This window comes from Oryzias latipes, chromosome 22, assembly GCF_002234675.1.
Source record: "Oryzias latipes chromosome 22, ASM223467v1".
NCBI classification, from domain to species: domain Eukaryota; kingdom Metazoa; phylum Chordata; class Actinopteri; order Beloniformes; family Adrianichthyidae; genus Oryzias; species Oryzias latipes.
In genome coordinates this window covers 2,725,656-2,745,893 of record NC_019880.2, presented here as the reverse complement: position 1 = coordinate 2,745,893, position 20,238 = coordinate 2,725,656, and the positions used below count along the sequence as shown (strand labels likewise).

Here is a 20,238-nt window from a genome sequence, read left to right as displayed (position 1 = left end):
AGTATTGAGTTCTAGTTTTATTTAATTTGTTTTGGTATTTTTCAGTTGAGCAACTTCCGACACAAATGGTCTTAAATGACGATAAATGATCCCCACCCAACACAACATCACACTCAGTTTGGCATTGACAGAAACACACAAAGACTTCACACCTGTGGGAAAGAGTCAGCTGAAGCCAGGAGGACGTTTTCAGGTTTCAGGTCACAGTGAACGATGTTCTTGAAGTGGAGATGACGCAGAGCCACCAGAATCTGACAGTGAAACAGAAAAATACACAAGCTGTGTCGATGTGCAAAAACACAACATCTCAACAAGTGTTTTGGTCAGGTTTCTAGTTTAAAGATCACGTTGGTATTGAATTGAGACTAAACTTACTTATTAGTAACTTTTTAAAAAGATGTAACGACTTCTTTTAGGACAATAAATCTTCAATATTTTAAGTCATTCCATTTTTAAAAATACTTTATTTAAAACGACAAGTTTTACGTTATTTTTAAGCAGAAGTTTTATTTCTGATGGTGACTGTCAGTCTTGATTTATGGAAACTGGAAAAGTATTTTTGACCCATAATTTACCAATAATTTTTAAAACCAATTTATCTTCAAATGTATAACTTTAATTATGTTTTTATCTTAAAACAATTGTGGTTTAAAAATAAGGCTAGTTAAATTGTTATAGCACTTAAAACAGAATATATCTGCAATTTGGGGGGGGGGGGGGATTGTAAAAATATTCATATTTTAAAAAGACTCAAGCATTTTAAGGAATCCTTATTTAAGTTATAATATTTTCAATTGACAGAGCAATACATCCAAATGTTCATCATTGATATCAAGGTTTAGTTTGGCCCTAAAAGGCCAGAACATCACAGCTTATCCAAAGAAATCTTGGAAATTTTACATGCTCTATTCGCAGTTTTGTTTCCCTTGTAACAAATTCATATTTTTTAACTTGTATTGAGAAGGACACTTTCTCCAGAGTGCTAAAGGTGACACAACCACACAGGTGTGACCCAATTTTACAGATGACTTGTTTTTACTTTCAGTCACAAATGAAGATTTAGCCAGTAAGAAGGAATAGTAGTGAATATTTGTCGTTAACAAGAGACAAAAAGCAACAATGCTGGATAGAAGCAGAGAAGCAAGCTAGAAAGCTGCTACTGCATTAAAGACAGGGTTGATTGATTGATTGATTGATTGATTGATTGATTGATTGATTGATTGATTGATTGATTGATGCCGGCAGTGGCTCAGGCGGTTGAGCAGTTTGACAATGATCAAAGCAATGAATGAATAATGAGCACACTGGAAGCTCTTTGAGCGTCTGGAAAAGCGCAGATAAATATAATCCATGATTGATTGATTGATTGATTGATTGATTGATTGATTGATTGATTGATTGATTGATTGATTGATTGATTGATTGATTGATTGATTGATTGATTGATTGATTGATTGATTGATTGATTGATTGATTGATTGATTTACTTGTCCTTTTCAGCAGCTGAGCAAACAGAAGGCCTCTTGTGTTGGCTAAATTTTACTACAATAGGAGTTATTGAATCTTCTGACACACGAGATGTATATTTAAATAAACCCCTTTTGTATTTGAGGCCAAACTTTATTTATATTAATTATGTTTGCATACATTTCCAGCTTGCGCGGATAGAAAAAAGACGAGAAAAAGGGGAGAGAGTGGGGTGGTAGAGGTGTTAGAGGTCGGTTTTATTTAAATCAATGAAGCAGGAATCATAAATGTTCTATTTAAATATATAAAGGCTAATCGTCTGCTTGCCTTTCAATATTGTTCTGTAACTGTTTAAAATCCAATGTCATGAAAGATTCCAAATGTCTCTCAAATGAACTCAGATTTGAGGCGGAGCTTCACCTGTGTCACCAGGAACTTGGCGATCCTCTCAGGCAGCCGACCTTTCTCACTGGACAGGATCATCTCCAGCATGTCTCCATGCAGCTTCTCCATCACCACAAACACGCGCTCAGGCGTCTCAAACATGCAGTCCAGGTTTACGACACCAGGGTGGTGCAGGCTCTGTGAGATTTTTCAGACAAAGGACGCTTCTGAAATAAAGCCATAAATCTCTCAGAGCTACAGAAAACTCTATAATCACTTTATTGATTTTCTGAAGTTGAGGAACCAGAAGTTCCATGAATGTGTGTGTTTCTGCATTCCTGACACACTGAGGACAAGTTTCAAACTGTGAACCATTTCAGAAAACAAAGATCATTCGAGAGCCAACATAAATTTAAATTCATTTTTAGACTTTTACCATAAATTCAGTTTGTTTCAGTACTATCTGTTAGTATTTTTGCATATTTCTATTAAGAGAAAAGCTTCAAAAAGATTTTAAAAAATGAAAATAAACTAAATGGAAAGTTCTTCAGTTTACTATGAAGCTAAATAAACAAAACAATAAATGCCCCACATTTACATATAATTGAAATGTGAAAATGTTTCCATTTTTTGGAACCATTTTTACCATTAGTCTCAATCATTAACTGTATAAGAGAACTGGACTGAGTAACCGCTCCCCCCTGGTGTTCCAAACAGGAAGTACCTGCTTTTTCCAAAAAAAATCCTACAGATTTCTATGAGCGGTACATGCGTGAAAGTCCGTTAGACATACGTAGAACGGTTGTGGAAAGCCACAAATTTGTGTATGCATCACACAATAATCACGCAGAGATTTACGTAATTATTTCATCATAGTAGTAGGTTTAAAGGTTGTTATCTGGACTTGGTTTTTAAAGTTAAAGACGTTTCACCTCTTATCCAAAAGGCTTTTTGGTTTAAACCTACTACTATGATGGGAACTGGATGAATGAGAGTCTTCATAGACGTAATTAGTTCATATAAACTACGTCAAATACGCATGAACTACGTAATTCTCAACCCACCAAACCTTTCAACAGCTCAAACTAAATTCATGTAAAGATCCATCAGTCGAAACCATCAACGGACATCTGAGCACATCGACGAATGACAAACTTAGGAAACACTTACCAATTACGTATATCATGCATGTGTCACGACAGACTGAAATTTCATACGTGGAAAATGTGCAAAACGTTTGGACGTAGCACGGCCTTTAAAGCATAATATGTCTTTAGCAGGTTTTAACAACAATCACAACACTTGTGTCCAGTTACCTGCAGAATCGCAACCTCATTTCGCAGCTGACTCTCCTGTTTAGTTGGAAATCTCAGTTTATCGATTATCTTGATGGCCACGTCTCTCCCAGACTTTCTGTGTTTCCCTGCCAAAATAAAATACCGCAAAAAAACTTTTACACACTTGCCATAATGAATTTTCACGGCTTCAATGTAAATCCGACTGGGTTTTAACAGGTAATTGAAAGACAATTTGTGTTGTTACTCTTATTTTCACATCCTTTCTGTACCATGTGAAGAGCTGAAATTGCATATCTCTTTAGTGTCTCACCTCCATACACAATTCCAAACTGTCCTGATCCCAGAACCTCATCAGGGAAGATCTGGTACACAGAATTGATGTCCTGAAAGACAAAGTAGCCGTTCTGAGCTCAACAAGACGGAATTCTCAGCTTTGTCTAATAGAAATAAAAGGTTTCTGTTCAGAAAAGCTTTTGTTAATCTGAGATGAATAGTGATATTAACTTTTATCTTCACTTTAAGGCAAAGTCCTATCATGTTTGGGTTTCGACTTGATTTGGGATTTTATTCCAGAAAGTGATACATGGATAAAAATCTACTCATTTTTCTTATTTTTGTTTCCAAAGGTGAAGTAAAAAGGGAGGACAATCTTGAATCTGTGGAAACATCACAGCGTCCTGATCTTCAGATGAGCTGCTTTAGTGAGCGGCAGTGAAATTCAGTTTCTTCAAAGATCAAAACTTTGTTTTCTTTTTAAACGTTTGAAAATGAGGATGAGCCTCTTTGGATGCAACACCCCGATTTCAAGAGAGCCTTCTGCATCAGACAAAAGTAGATAAGAAAATATTTTAAAAATGGGGAGAAAAGCAAATAAACTATCTACAAAAACTCATTCAAGTGCACAAACACGCCAGCTCTCCATATTCACCACTACCTCAAATGACATTGCACAAAATAAATATGATTCCAAATTTCCATTGAAAAAATAATTAAGGCAGAGAATTAAATTAAAAGTCATTATTTGGGAAGAAAATAATAATAATTAAAGTTCTCATTCATTCAGGCGATGTTGTCACCGCTTATCAAAGTGGCTTCATCAGCCTGATGAGTGGATGATTGGTGAAGTGTTTCTATGAAAACAAGTGCCTTAAGACAACGTCACCAGGATCTATACGAACCTTCACCAACATTAATGCAGCCAGTTTTGAAGAGCAGCAAAGTTTCCTTTATCACTCTTGGGTCAAACTGACCCTCTGTTGCCTCTATAACAGGCTCAAATCGAGTCCTCAGGGACCCACACATCTGCTAGATGGCTTCTGGATAGCTGCTCATCAAAACAATTCCTCTTTCAAAATGTAGAATTTCCGTTGTTTAATTCCATCTAATACCTTGTTTTTCATTATTAAAGAACAAATATGCACACACGTAAACAGTCTTCATGATAGGAGTTTTATCATCTAATTATCTGTGCATCAACCTGAAATCCATTCACAGAGACTCATTGAAGTCCCATTTTGGAAGTTTGGAAAGCTCAGTCTGAGCATCCATCACTGCCATAAACCCAATTAAAGATTCTTTAACTGAGGACTAATTAACCTGAAGGTGAAACAGAAATTTCGGACACAAAGCAAAATAAATCCTGCATCGAAACATCAACCAGTTAGGAGAAATCCATTGTTATGGTCAGAAGGGACAAATAATGAACAGAAGTTCAGCTTCAGATCTTTGGGGTCAAATCAGCATCAGAGTAAATGAAAAACCAGAATGTAAAATTCAAAACAAAAATGAAAACAGTTTAAAACTGTAAAAGTACACATTCTGAAATTGAAGGACCTACGGAAATTTTTAAAAAGTAAAACTGTTTCGGTATTGATCTTTGGGGGTGGAGCTTTGGGTACCCGCACATGATTGACATCTGGTGACATCATTTCCACTTCAAAAGAGCATCCACCCTTCCCAGTTTGGTATGTTCCAATAACACCCCCCCCCCCCCCCCCCCGAATTAGGCTCAGCAGCAAAAGCAAAATTTATGAATTGAAACTGTAATTTGAGGACTTAAGGGAGAGAAATAAAATAAAAATGTAAAAAAAAGGAAAACAGCTGCTGTTACTAATCATTACTTTTCATCTGGGAACAGTTTCAGGTTTATAGTATGTGATAAATCAAGTTTCAGAAACTTTATTTTTCAAAGTTTAAATACATCCTTTGAGCTGACAATATGTACTTTCGCTGTCCCTTTTTATAAATTTAAATTCTGGTTTTTCATCCACTTAAAGCTAAACCCGATTTGACCCCATATCGAACTCTCCCTCTTCTGATGGAGGAAGACGGTTGATCTGGAGAAGGAGGCAGTCAGCTTCTGAGACAGGATTACTGTTGACATACAAGCATGAATGTGGTGAAGCCGAGGGAGGGTGTTGATGCCTCAGTATCTGTGATCTGTGCACACATGAGCTGACAGAAGGCCGACCTGCTGCGTTTTACCGCTTTCTGCTCAAACCACAAACCCCCAGTGAATTCTGAGGGACATCATAGCCACACAAAAAAGCAGAAGCAGGACCTTCAACGGAACCACAAAGGAGACAGAGAGCTGGAAACGTCACCAATACATCATAAATGCAGTTTTTTTTTAAATAAAAAACAAAGCAAATTAGATCCAGTTTTAAAACAAATGAACGTTGAATGAGTAGAAAACTGTTCTGAAAGAATCGATTCATGCACTTTTGAGCTCCTACACAGCACCTTGGCTCAACAAAAACCTGCAGCACCACGGATCCGCCGCTGCTCTGTCAGAAAAACTGAGAAATATTTGTTACTTTGTGTGTAATCAGGTCTCAATTTTCCCCACTGCTCACAGACAACCTAATATCACACCTCCAGGGACAGAAACACAATAATAAAACCCTCCTCCCTCTCCTCTGAGCTCACCACCTAATAACCACCGTCTCTATGGAAACCGATTTGCTGAGTGAGTAATCACTGTAATCTCAATTTGAAGACCTTGACTACTGGCTCACCTTGGAGACAGGAAGATGGACGTCTGCTTAGAAACACCACTTCAGCTTCTTTGCAGACATTTTAATGCAAATAAGGTTAGAGCTGAAAGTCTGTAAGTGTTTAGTTTTATTTTTATTATTTAGCCCATTTAAACAGTTTCTTGGTTTGTTTCCATAAATCAATTTCATGATATTTTTTCTGAATTTATGATACAGAGACTATCTATAGTTCTTATCATTCGCTGTTAAAAGACCCACTCTAATGGAAAATGTTTTACTTTTTTTTTGGCATTTTTCTCACAATGGAAGACAAATATGAGGAAAATTTAGCCTTACATAAAATGGTGTTTCAAAAAAATAAGTTGTGACTGTACAGCTGGAATATCACTCACTGTTTTTGTCGCCTTGCAAATGTTAGGTTGTGCATGTGAGGGGCTGCAGACTAGCAGGGGGGGTTGGGGTGTAAACATGTGGATGATGTGAAAAGGGGCGGTTCTAGCCACAACTCAGAGGCAAATTCCTTATGAACTGCTGCCGCTGTGCAGAAACTGTGTCCTAGAGAACAACAGGATTGTTGGTTTCGCCTAAAAACGGCATCATCCTAATGAAAAGACCACTGGGAACACTTTGACAAAAGATCAAAGGATGATCGGAGTGGGGACTAACCAGTTTCCACTTCAAACGTGTTGCTCGGTCTCATGAATGAAGTGCAGAGTGACTTTGTTCTCAGAAATCAAATCAAATCAACCTTTATTTCCAAAATGCAATCACATTTAAAAACAAAATGACACGACAAACAATGCCGACAACCCCCCCCACACACACACACACACACTCACCCCCACACACCCACATACACACACCATGATAAAAAGAGTGATGAAGTGATGGAATGTAGAGACCTGGCTTTGTCCTGAAGTGGGGAAACAATATTTTGGGGACATGTCCACATCAGTGACCCCCCCACCCCCAAGTACACTACCACAGGACCCCCCAGATCCGATCAAAAGAGTTAGACCCGTGAGATCCCATTGCAGTGACCCCGTTCATTGAGAAGGGTCATCACTGATGTGGAGGATCCCTCTGAGGAAAACACTGGAGTCACGACTAAGTTACTGCTGAAATGTTTGTGTTTCGTTTGTTTTCTCACCACGTTCTCCTGGATCTGACAGTTGGAGACGGAAATACTGATTGAAACTTCCTCTGTTGGAGACAAACGGACACGGTCAGACTCAGGATGAAGCGCTGGAAACACTAAAGTACAGGGTTTCTAAACGGAACCCTGTCACTGACAAAAGCAAAGTTTTGATCAACTCTTCTAGCAAAACAGAATATTTAAAAAGCAAAGCTGCAAATTCATAAGCTAAATTCTAACCCCCAGAAGATTTTGTTAAAGGAAACTGTTATTATTTAGGACATTTAAGGCTCTTTGACACAAAAACTAATAAGAGCAAAAAACAAAAAAATGTCTCTTAGTGATGTTAAGAAATACAAACAAGAATGACTCTCTGTGTTTCCATAAAATATTTTGTACAAGGTTAATTGCTCTGTTAATGAAAAGAATTTATTTAAACCAAATATTAACACCTACTGTTAACTCTGCAGCATATTTCAAATCAAAACTTTCAATGAAATGTTCTAATTGGTAAACCTTTAAATGCATCATTTTTCGTTTTTTTTAAAGATACTTTACGTCAAGCAAGACAAAATATGTTCTATTATTTAGACAATGACAAAAACATGACAATAAAAAGAAACTTTTTAGATTATCAAATCCGAAAAAGACTGATTAATTCCAGCAGAATTTTGACTGAATCCTTATCAGAGCTTGACGTGATGCTCATTCTGTATCCGTGGCTCTTACTGTGTCCACTGCGGTGCGAACTGTTGCAAACTCCCATGGAGACCGCCGGCATCAGAGCGTGCTGGATGGCCATCTCCCACATGCGAGCCACGTCCTGGCCCACGCCGCTGACCTGAAACCAGTTTTCATGTCATCTCCTTTTATTTCCAAACACAAAATGAAATAGTTAAATAAACACGATAAACAGAAATCGATCAAGTGTTAAAATAAGGAGTGGGTCGAAGAAAAATCTTTATAATTACCGACCTCAACGTATGATATTTTGTACATACATTAGTATATGCTGAACAAATATTGTTCAAATAGATACAAAAGAATGAAAAAAAAACCATCGAGGTATTAAAACACTTTCAGTAAGTCACGACTGTCCGCATATTTGTAAATTACCTTTATAGGAATTTAACCTCATCTTCTCATCTTAACAGTGGGTCTTTGATCACAAACTTTCTTATTTAATTGATCTTTCAAGTACCAAAAACTATACACTTTGTTTTGTCTCAATTTACTGATAATCTTGTTTTTATCACACCATATTTTCAGTTTCGACAGTTCGGTTGTGACCACATCTAACAAGATCTTTATGTTCTTTCCTGTACAGAACACAAAATGAATACATTTAATGTGTCTGACACTTTGCAAATATCATTAATATATAAAATAAATTATTTTGGGTCCAATATTGATCCTTCCGGGATCCTTTATTTGGCAATTATTCTTACAATTTGAACAGGACGTCTTTAACAAGTTTAGCACTTGACCAGATGCTGGAGATGCTGAGTTTTTTTTTGTTTTTTGTTTTTTTGTAACACACAAAAGTAAACAAAGTACTCCTTGTCTGAGAAGTTCTGGAATACATTCTTGAACAAGAAAAATATACAACAGCAAAAGGGCTGAATTTCAAGTTTGTCTTTTTTTTTCAAAATCATTCAATTCAAACTGTTAAATGTTAAATACTGTTAAATACCAGGAACTGCCTTTCCTCTCCATACACAAACCACCACAAAAGACCCAACCTGCAGGTGAACAGGTGCACTAAATTAAAATTCCCCCCCTGATCATGTGACATAGTGACAACAATGGCGGCTACAATGTCCATGTAGAAAATCTCTGCTGGTTCCTTTTCTGTGAAGGGTTCCTCTCAGACCTGAGTATCTGAGATGTTGAGATGTCTCTTACCAGGAAGGAATTGTCGGACGCAGATGATTCAGATCTGTGCAGACTTTCTCCAACGTAGTAAACCAGCGAGGCCGTGGTTATTTCAAAGCAGTGAGGGTTGGCTCCATCCGGAAGCAGTGAGAAAGTCTCAGCCGGACCCAAGGATAAGATCTCCGACAATGGCATCTCCTGTACGCACCAGGAAAGGAACAGGAAATGGACATGTACCATGAGGGTAGACACAGAAAATCACCTTTTCCTCAGTGTTTTTTCCATAAATGTTGACTTTTGAAGTAACGTCTGAGATGCTGCTCTTAAGCAACACCCAATTTCACACTTACTGGGTCTAGTTTTCATATACATCCAATAGTATAGCTACACAAAGGTCAAACATCTTGAGAAATTGAGCGTTGGTCCTGATCTAAAACTAGTAAGAAGCTGATTCCTGGCTGGCTCAGTCATGTCAAAGTGTCCTTATAGATGAGACACTGAACCCTTACTCTCCTCAGGTGGGTTCAGAAAAATTGGCAGAGCTGCCCCCTCATTGAGATTGTACATTTTGCGCATATTGCACAGTTGAAAATTGGTCAGACGTAAAAATATGTGGAAAAGTTGAGAAACATCTTGGTCTTTATGTAAAATTTTCACAGATTTTTTACAAATGAACCACATTAAAACCACAGACAAAGTACGAAAAAACTACGCAAAGAACACGTTAAGTCAATGTAAAGGCCAAATCTGGCCCAAAATTTGTGCGTCCATTACGTAATTTGAACGTGATGTGTATGCAATTTAAAAGTTACACATCGGTGGTACATGAGTGAAAAGTCCGTTAGACATACAAAGAACAGTTGTGAAGAGACACAACTTTGGGTATGCATCTTGCAAAAATTGGTGGCGTTTAAACTACGTAAAATATGCGTAAAACTACATAATTCTCAATTGACCAAGGATTTTGAACAGCTCAGAATTCACGTAACCAAAACCCTCAATGGACATCTGCGCCCATCAACGAATGATGAATGCAAAAAACACTTAGGAATGACGTATATCATGCATGTATCATGAAAGACAGAAATTTCATAGATGTAACAATGCGTAAAATGTCCGTAGCAGCTGTGCTGCACGGCCTTTAGTTTTATTTAACATGAAGCTGGAATAGGTTGATCTTCTTACCCTGTAGTATTTGGATCCTGTCTCATTTTGGAACAATGTGATGCATTTGCTGTCCAACCGCCAATAATGTCGCTTCCTCTAAAACACAGAAACAAAGGAACATTAAAAACAGAACCACCGTCAGACGGAGAACCTGTCCAAAACAAACAAATGAGGTACCAGAGTGTCCTTGCTGGTGTAGTGGACCATCCAGCCCTCCTTCATGACGTTGCTGCTCTTCCTCTTTGTGTGTTTGACAGACTGCACCACCCGCATCAGTGGGATGTTGTTACTGGTGGAGGGACTGCAGGAACACAAGTTCAGCACAGAATTTGATCTTCCAGAGTTTCTGCATTCGAGTACCTGATGGACCGGTTGCAGTCGTCCATGTCGGGGTCGCGTAGATCTCCAAGGTCGCCGGCTCCTGTGTCGAGCAGCAGACTCCCCTCAGAAGTCAAAGCGTCGTCCATGTCCAGCAGGTCACCACTTCTGTCAACGTTATGGTCATCAAGGCAACCGTCCGCCATTAAAGCATCCGAGTCTGCACCAGGGCTCAGGAGCTCTTCAGCAATGAGGAGCACAGACCAGATGTTTGCACCACGAAAACCCTCCACATGTTGCAGCACATCTGTCTGCTGTTTGGAGGTTTTCTGTGTTAATAAGTTCTGGCTTCAGCTTCAGTTTTAGATTTTTCTTACCCCCATTTCTGGAAACTTCTCCCAGGCAGTTGTTAGGGACCTTCAGAGCACAGCGTTTGTGACAATTAAATTTGCAGTCTGAAAATACAAAAAAACTAAAGGTTACACAGATAATTTAACCCTGTTATTAGAAAAGTTGGTTTAGCCCATTGACTGTATACGAGAACTGGACTGAGTGACTCCTCCCCCCTGCCATTCCCAACAGGGAATACCAGCTGGTTCCAAGAAGCTAAAATCCCATAAACGTCTATAGAGAAATAAACGGCTGTTACTCAGTCTTTTTATTAGTCAGAATAACCATTCTTGCTCTAAAACCTTTTCTTTTAAATGTTCTGAATAATTTACATTTTTTTCGTTGAATTTTTTCTGTAGTTCGTCATTCAAGTTATAAACTGACCAATCAGATGCTACAATAAAAGTAGGTGGACCCCACTGGCCCCCACGTCCATCATTTAAAACGCTTCACAGATTTTGTGTAGTCAACCTTTAAGCGGTAGGGGCGTGGCCTTCCAACAAGCTCACTCCTGATTGGCCAGAGCAGTTGATCTAGAAACATTGACTTTCTTGGACCAATCACCGCTTACTGACGTTGTCTGGTTCCAACAAGGTGCCGTCTGTATCGTGAAAAAATGGCGAATAAATGGACTGAATTTGATTGGAACTTGAAGTGAACCATTTTTAATGTGTGACATCACCCTCGCTCGGTTCAGTTCTCTGATACAATTGATGGTTTAGCCGCACAAACGTTGGAGTGGCGAATAAAATATGTAGTAATATGAACAACTCTGACGTGTTAAAAAGTACATGTATCATGTTGTGAACATTTTCCATCGTGCCGTTTAATCCGATTGATTGGTTCAAATCCATCCGGATTCAGTGGACCTGGAGGTGCACTACAGGGTCTCCTTACCCACCTGAGGACGGTCTAGGGATGTCGTTCAGGTGGACATTAGCTTGTCAAACATTATTCTATGGAGTTCTGGCCCTCTTCGCCAGCCTATTCAGTCTTTCTATCTGTCTAGATCCAGTTGGAAATAAAGCTAAAATGTGGAAGGCCACATTCCAGCACTGCAGGTCTCTTCTTTGGAACAACCTGTCTGACGATGTGAGGAATTCATCCACCAACCAGATGGAAAACCTGAAAACACGTAGCTTTTATGAAGCTTTTGCATTTCCTCGTGTTTTAATTTGATTTTATTGACTGTTTTATTTTTATTTTTTTAAAGCACTTTGAGGTGCTTAATAGCAGGAAAACTGCTCTATAAATGATAAATGAATATTAATTAAATCAGAGGTTTTTTCCTCGTCCATCCATCCATCCATCTTCCTCCGCTTATCTGGGACCGGGTCGCGGTGGCAGCAGTCTAAGAAGAGATGCCCAGACTTCCCTCGCCCCAGTCACTTCTTCCAGCTCCTCTGGGGGGACACATGGCGTTCCCAGGCCAGCCGACAGGCATAGTCTCTCTAGCGTGTCCTGGATCTTTCCCGGGCCCTCCGCCCAGTGGGACATGCCCAGAACACCTCTCCAGGGAGGCGTCCAGGAGGCATCCGGACTAGATGCCCGAACCACCTCAACTGGCTCCTTTCGATGTGGAGGAGAAGCGGTTCTACTCCGAGCTCTCCACAGGTGACCGAGCTTCTCACCCTATCTCTAAGGGAGCGCCCAGCCACCCTACGGAGGAAGCTCATTTCAGCCGCTTGTATTCGGGACCTCGTTCTTTCGGTCATGACCCAGAGCTGAGTGTTGGAACGAAGATCGACCGGTAAATTGAGGGCTTTGCTTTTCGGCTCTCTCTTCACCACAACGGATTGATACAGCGGCCGCATAACTACGGATGCCGCTCCGATCTGCCTGTCAATCTCACGCTCCGGTCTTCCCTCACTCGTGAACAAGACCCCCAGATATTTAAACTCCTCCACCTGGGGCAGGGAGACTCCACCCACCGAGAGATGACAAACTACCTTTCTCCGGTCGAGAACCATGGCCTCAGATTCAGCGGACCCTCATCCAAGCCGCTTCACACTCGGCCGCAAACCGCCTCAATGCACGCTGTAAGTCCTGGCCTGGTGAAGCCAACAGGACAACATCATCTGCAAAGAGCAGAGAGGAAATCCTGTGGCCCCCAAGCCAGACCCCCTCCAGCCGCTGGCTGCGCCTAGAAATACTGTCTATAAAAACTATGAACAGAACTGGTGATAGAGGCCAGCCCTGCCGGAGTTGGGACTTGGTTCCTCGCGTCTTAAAAAATCTTTAGAGTAGCTTAAGACATTTTAGGTACAAGGAAGTTTTTTAATGTTTAATTTCTTTTATAAGCTCCTTCCTGGAAGGGTTTCCTTACAAAATGTTCATCAAGAGAAACTCATCATTTTTCTTATCAGACGCAACATGAGGTTGATCGCATGTCAGAAGACCCACCAAACATTTGCTCAAAGAAAGGACAGACTGATCTGTGAGTGTGCGCCTGCTCGTGCACACCTTTGCACTGTAGTCCCTGTCTGAAGAGGCCTTTCAGCAGCTTCTTGCACAGCTGGCAGATGGTCGGCCGGGTGTAGGAGTGGATCAGGAAGGTGTGGGGAACTTTGACCTTTGACAGTAAGATCTTGTCCAGCTCAATGGGACGGCCAATGTAGGACTGGGAGCTGGAGCGCCGCTCCCTGCCAGGGAAATAATCCAGCTGGCTCTTCTGCTGCAGGACAAAAGGCGCCCAACAATGAAGCTTCACGCACAACTTGTCTGACATTTAAGGTGTGCAGGGTCCATATGGTCAAACAAGTGAAGGGATGTGGACTTACATCCATGCTGGGACTCACTGGTGACTAAATAATGAAAAGAACAGAGTATTACCAAACGCAGGAAATCCTTTAATGTCTAAAAGGTGCATTTGATCTCCACAGGTGTACTGACCAGTAAAGCATCATCGGTGTAGTGAGGAGGCGAAGGCTCAGCTGAGAGGGGGCGACACATGTTGACCATTCCGCCTGTCAGGGAAACATTTGAGAGGCGCCGCCTCCTGACCCCGCTACAGTTGTTGGGAATCTTAAAGGCACAGCGTTTGTGGTAATTTAAACCACAACCTGGAGAGTAGAGAAGCAGTCCTTAAGCCTTCTAGGTCCTTTAACCTTTTTGTCAAAAAAAAAAACCCCTTACCTTCACACTTGAGCCCCTGCCTCACGAGCCCCCACAGCATTTCCCCACAGTGGTCACAGAAGGTCGGCGCTCGGTACGAGTGGACAAACAGGCTGTGTGGACGGATCTGGAAGTCCTCCACCGTCACAGAAGCTGTACGGGGTTAAAGCATGTCAAAGTGGTAGAAATGGCCCCAACAGAATGAAAAACCTCTCCTCAAAAGAATGAATTTATGTCAGACTTGAAAGATCATATTCAAACTCAACATGAACACAGTATTTCCTGGCTAACAGCATTAAATAAAGCTATTAATCAGTCAGAGATTAGACTGAAGCAACGCTCAATGAAATTGCAACGCCCTCTAGCCCCTCAACAGGCTGTTGGTAAAGTCCAGCAACATAGTAGACTCAACCACTATTGTTTGATTGGAACTGAAAGAAAAAGACTCCTCTGTCTGAGCCCAGGGGTGCCCACAGTTCTTCTGCACGCAAGCTGCAACATATTCACATTTATGCACCTGAATACACATTCTTCTTATGAAAAGCAGATTTTTAAATGAATCAGACAATTATTTTGAATGTAATTGATATCCATGGTCTAAAAAGAACATGGAGCCTCAACTGAGTCTCAAAAGACAAAAATGACCTTCAGACACTTGAGCTATAAGGGGAGCTGTTTGATCAGAGCTCAACCAACTGTGAAGCATGGTGGAGGTGGGCTGATGATGTGGACCTTACAGTACCTCTTCAGTGACGTGTTTGTTTGTTTTTTTAAAGTGAGTGACAGCTAAAGCGTGACTCAAACTGTCCATGAATGTAAATCTAAGATAGAATGCTGAAGAAAGGTCTGAATGATCCAGACAAAGTCCAGACTCTAATTTGACTGAGATATTGTTGTGGACCTTCAGAAAACGGTGCATGTCGCTCTTCAGGCAATCTTTAATAGAGTTCATGAAGAAGATCAAGGAGGTTTTGAAGTTTTTAGGAAGCTTGGGTCCTTTGCTCTTTGCAGCAGATGTTCTCGTCACACTGGAAGTGGATGCAGATTTACCGGAAGTCATCTAATGGCCCGCGTAAGTCACAGACAGAGGAGCATCCTCGAAGTTCTTCAAATCTGGAGCAACAATCCATCCTGAAGAGACTAAGTTCTCTGTTTGTCCACAATGGTATTTTTTCAAGTTTAACCTGAATTATTCGACCTATTATTAGACCTATTTCTAATCTTCCATTCATGTCCAAAATTGTTTAAAAAGTTGTTGCTAACCAACTTACAACTGCTCTCGATAGTCATGGCATTTTAGATCAGTTTCAGTCAGGTTTACGCAGAGCTCACTCCACTGAAACAGCACTTCTCAGAGTCTCTAATGACATCCTGATGCAGAGTGATGCAGGAAAATGCTCTGTGTTACTACTACTGGACTTGACCGCAGCCTTCGACTCCGTTGACCATTACGTTCTCTTGGACAGGCTAAAAAATTGGGTTGGGGTATCCGGTTCTGCTGTAAACTGGTTCTCCTCTTATCTGACTGGTAGATCTTTTTCTGTTGCATTTTCCAAGTTTAAGTCCTCAACTGCATACCTCACTTCTGGTGTCCCACAAGGCTCAGTTTTGGACCTTTATTGTTTATTGTATATCTGCTGCCTTAGGAGCATATGCTAAGTTATTTTAACGATATTTCTTATCATTTTGATGCTGATGATATTCAGCTCTATGTGTCTTTTAAACCCCAGGATGTTTTTAAAATACAGATTTTACGCGGGTGTCTGGATTCAGTCAAGAGTGGGATGAATGATAATTTTCTCTAACTAAATGAAGCCAAAACCGAGGTCCTAGTCTGCGCCCCTATATAGTCCAGTGGCTGTCGATTCCTTTATCAAGCCCTCTTTCTGGAACCTCGGGGTGACTCTAGACCCGGTTTTATGCCTTGATTCTCATGTCGGGTCACTTGTTCGTTCTTGTTTTTATAATCTTAAAAACATAGCAAAACTGAGTCCAATTGTGTCACGTTCTGAGTTGGAGATGCTAATCCCCGCTTTTATTTCATCTTTTCTTGATTATCGCAACTCCATCTTCACATGCTTGAGCAAAAATCTTTAGAACGGCTCCAGGTTGTCCAGAATGCTGCTGCAAGGCTTTTAACTAAATCATCCAAGTTTTCACACGTCACCCTGTCATTAATCCAGCTGCACGGGCTCCCCATCCGCTACAGAGTGCATTTTAAAATCCTAGTTTTAACATACAAAGCTCTTAATAGCCAAGCACCGGTCTACTTAAAAGACCTTTTGCAGCCGTACACTCCCAGCAGGTCCCTAAGATCATGTGACCAGGGTCTGCTGGTTGTAAAGAGAACCCAGTTAAAGACTAAAGGTGACAGAGCCTTTGCAGCAGTGGCTCCATCCCTCTGGAAATCCCTTCCTCTCAGCCTCAGATCTGCAGACTCAGTGTTTTCTTTGAAAAAGCAGCTAAAAAGCTATGTTTTTAAAATTGCTATTTCTTGATTCTTTTTATAATCTGTGTTTTACTGTGAAGCACTTTGTGATTTTTATCTTGAGAGGTGCCATACAAAAAAAGTTTATTATTCTTATTATTTCTTCAGATTAAGTCCTCTGTAGCTCAGCTGTCAGTGACCTTTGTGTTTGAAATGTTTCTTCTGTCCAGCTGAGACTTCAGAAAACACAGAAGCTCAGATGGGGGCAATGTGTCCTCAGCTGAAGTGGTGATTTCAGCATGTTGGTGTAAAAAGTCCATCTTGATCTAACTGAACCTTTTTGCAGGTCAGCTATTTGAAGGTAACACAACCCACACAGTTCAACATTGGCACTTTTTTTTTAAAGTGTGCTCCACTTTTCTCTTCTTCTGAAATCACTCTCCCCCAGAGAGTTTGGGTGACAGGTGCTGTTTTATTTTGTCCACTTCATTTCCTAAAGAAGGGTTTATGATGGAGGTTCTCAGTTCTGGAGGTCTTCCTGTTCCACTTTGACATCAAAGTAAAAAGGTAAAAGGACGCCGTTTATGAAGCACTCTTCAAATCTATGTGATCACTTAAAGCACTTTTACTCAACAAGCTGCTTTCACAAAAACTTGACAGTTTATTAGGTTCAGTTTAGTCTGTTTAATTTAATTTAATTTTTATTTTTTTGGTCTGCTAAAGAACCTTTAACCTTCCGAGGAGCTGACCATCATATCAGTCACGTGGACAAACTTAACAAAATCCAGCTTCATGATGTCAACATTTCATTTGAGTTTTTCTGGAGAGTCCAGTCTCTGTTGCCAGACTTTTTTTGTTTTTTAAAAGTTTTTTTTTAGAGAAAATTGGTTCAGCATAAACAGTTAGATTATCCATCCATCCATCCATCTTCAGAACCTGCTGAAGCCCTTTTGGGGTCATGAGGCTGCTGGAATCCGGCTACACCTTTGGACATTTTAGACACACTAATTTACCTGTGACACATGTTGTTGGACTGTGGGAGGAAGCCAAAGTGCCCCGAGAATACCCACACATGTACGAGGAGAACATGCAAAGTCTGGATTATCTGTTCTCTTTGGTTCTTACGCACTTTTAAAATTGTGTTTTTGGTGTTTTTAGCATGTTCTTGTAGCTTTTTTTTTATGATGGAGGACAAGTATAAAGAAAATTAAGATTAAAACTGCATTTCTGAGTATTTCTTTATTCAAATTATTGTGAATCGGAAGCTGTTCAAAATTTGTTACTACAATCGGCAGCCACAAGCTGGTTTGTGCACTTGCAGACAAATTGATCCATGTCCGACTTTGTTTTCCTCATCTGAGCTGAAATCTTGTTTAAAACTGATCCAATATTGCTCACCATTTTTGTTGCACCAGTATTATTAGGCTGGGGGTGTGAGGGGCTATGAACTAGGGGGGTAACATGTAAACAGAGAGTTCTCAGCAACAACCTGAGGTCCTAGAAAACAACGTTTTTGGATTTTTAGCTAAAAACGGCATAATCAAAATTAAAAAACACTGGAAACGCTTTGAAAATGGCTCAGAAGATTATCGAGTGGGGCTTTAAAGATTTAAAAACTCTTTTTATTGTTTGAAGCAGTCGGTGGCGCAGCTGCATGGTTGAACTCAGGAGGTGCATCAGGAGCCCTGAAGCTCCTCATGAAGTTTTCCCAGTCCGGGTCCTGCAGGCGTCCTCTGTCTGCACACCTGCATCAGCTCCTCGTGCTCCTCTGACACACTTATGCTAATACTGACTCATTTCTCCAACTTACATGATAAAAAAAAGTAAAGGGAGGAAGATAAACACAACAACAGAGACAGAGAGTAATGAATGGGTTATTAGAGGGTCTTTGGTAAATTTTGTAGGACGAGAGGCCGTGAGCGGACACAGATGGTTTGAGTATGTTTTTATTGGACAGCAGGCTTGGCAGGAAATAATAGGTACTCTGGAACCCACTTTTTATTCCCTTTCCCACTCTATTCGGTCCTTTTTTTCCCCTTTGCTTGTATTTCTGCACATCTCCTGCCTGATTTATTTACACACAGACTCTTCAGCTCTCTCCAGCAGAATGCGGCTCTGATTAAACCTTCTGCAGCAATTACTCAGATTTATTGAAATTATTGTTTATGGCTTTTCTTTGTGGGTCAGTGAACGTTTGGAAGTCAGAACAAGCTTACAAACTGTTATTACATGCTTCAGAAAATGAGGTGTGTCACTGATTGTGTCTATTTTTTTATTTTTTTTTAGATATCAGTCACTGGATTGTTGGATCTTGTGACCAAAGCCTGGTTTGGTCACAAACTCTTGAGTCTTTTAATGCCCTAATTCAGATTGGAAGCCATTCTGTTGATATGGTGTCTCAGTAACACTTACAGGACCCTTTACTCATCTCAATTTTGTTTGTTTTTTCATAAATGTAGCTGCTCATCTACAATTTAATTAAGTCTTGTCCACCATTGTCATAGGGAATTGAAAGAAATATGCATATCACCAAAATTCATGTCCTTCAGTACGTTGCATCATTCGATTTACTCTCATGCTTTGTTTGGTGTAAGAGACAATGCCCTACGTGGTGTCCATTATCAGAAATTAATGGATTCATGGTCACTAAATCTAAAACCAAGTACTTTAATCTTGTGTGATGTGTTGTCATGGTAGCAACTACCGAACCTGCACCGACCTCGCTCTGCTGCACCTGTTGTAGGAGGACAAACCAGTGGTTGCTATGCTAAACGTCATTGCATCATTGACCCTTAACACGACACATCTTCCAGGAAGCATTTCCTTTAACCCTTGTGCTATCCTAGGCACTTTAACATTGGGAGTTGGGTCATCTAGACCCACTAGACAGTGCTCTGAACCTTTTTTCTTCAATGATTTGTGATCTTCACTGGTGTCCATGGATTACATGAAATCGTTCCACCTTTATCCACCTTTGTCATGGTAGGGAGAACACGTCAGTGTAAGGGTGGGGTCATAAGATAGCACAAGGCTTAAAGAAAAATCAGATGGAAAACTATAAAGCAGGATCAGTGGTAACTTCTTTTCAACATAAAACACAAATGAGGAATTCTAACAACAGGTTCAGTGTTTTAATGCAGCGAAACTGGAACTGGAAGTGGAACTTTCTGGTTTGTAAAAGGAGACTTTGGTAAACAGGTTACAAATCCAAATGCCCCTGTCTTCGTCCATCTACAACGTTCTGAAATATTATAAATATCACAAATAAAAGTGACAGTAAATGTGATTGAAAGGCCATAAATGAGGTCTAGAAATCCTTTTGTATGTTGGTACTCATGGTTGTTTGTTTTACGCTCTCTGGACCACTTTGGCCTTTCTGCGTCAGCTGCACTTTACCTGACAGCACAGCTTCCACCAGGTCTCCCTCCTGGATCTGAGAGGCGGAGCGCAGCAGCTGCAGCATGTTGTCCGCCGTCTGGTCATGACGGAACAGCAGGATCTTCTCATGCATCCCGTAAAAACCACACTCTGGTATCTGTGAGAAGAGAAGAGAAGGAGTCTCAGCAAACATGCCAAGCTTCTCAGAAATCTCCAACAAATTCGATGATTTGAAGTGACTTTGTTCTCAATTTCTCAAAGTTCTTCACGTTCCTTCGGTGCTACATT

At 40.4% G+C, this 20,238-nt stretch overlaps 1 protein-coding gene across 1 annotated transcript in view; it reads right to left on the bottom strand.

Moving 5' to 3' along the window:
- prkd1 (protein kinase D1) overlaps positions 1 to 20,238 on the bottom strand; it is a 41,451-nt gene that overhangs the window by 6,407 nt on the left and 14,806 nt on the right. Inside the window, exons 2-17 of the mRNA XM_011490138.3 lie at positions 19,969 to 20,107; positions 14,166 to 14,297; positions 13,923 to 14,092; positions 13,811 to 13,834; positions 13,494 to 13,704; positions 11,018 to 11,095; positions 10,683 to 10,881; positions 10,500 to 10,623; positions 10,341 to 10,418; positions 9,186 to 9,353; positions 8,010 to 8,121; positions 7,296 to 7,348; positions 3,460 to 3,532; positions 3,168 to 3,274; positions 1,888 to 2,049; positions 153 to 251 (exon numbers count right to left, since the gene is read on the bottom strand). Coding sequence (XP_011488440.2) covers positions 153 to 251; positions 1,888 to 2,049; positions 3,168 to 3,274; positions 3,460 to 3,532; positions 7,296 to 7,348; positions 8,010 to 8,121; positions 9,186 to 9,353; positions 10,341 to 10,418; positions 10,500 to 10,623; positions 10,683 to 10,881; positions 11,018 to 11,095; positions 13,494 to 13,704; positions 13,811 to 13,834; positions 13,923 to 14,092; positions 14,166 to 14,297; positions 19,969 to 20,107 — 1,929 coding nt within the window. The remainder of the gene's footprint in view (positions 1 to 152; positions 252 to 1,887; positions 2,050 to 3,167; positions 3,275 to 3,459; positions 3,533 to 7,295; positions 7,349 to 8,009; positions 8,122 to 9,185; positions 9,354 to 10,340; positions 10,419 to 10,499; positions 10,624 to 10,682; positions 10,882 to 11,017; positions 11,096 to 13,493; positions 13,705 to 13,810; positions 13,835 to 13,922; positions 14,093 to 14,165; positions 14,298 to 19,968; positions 20,108 to 20,238) is intronic.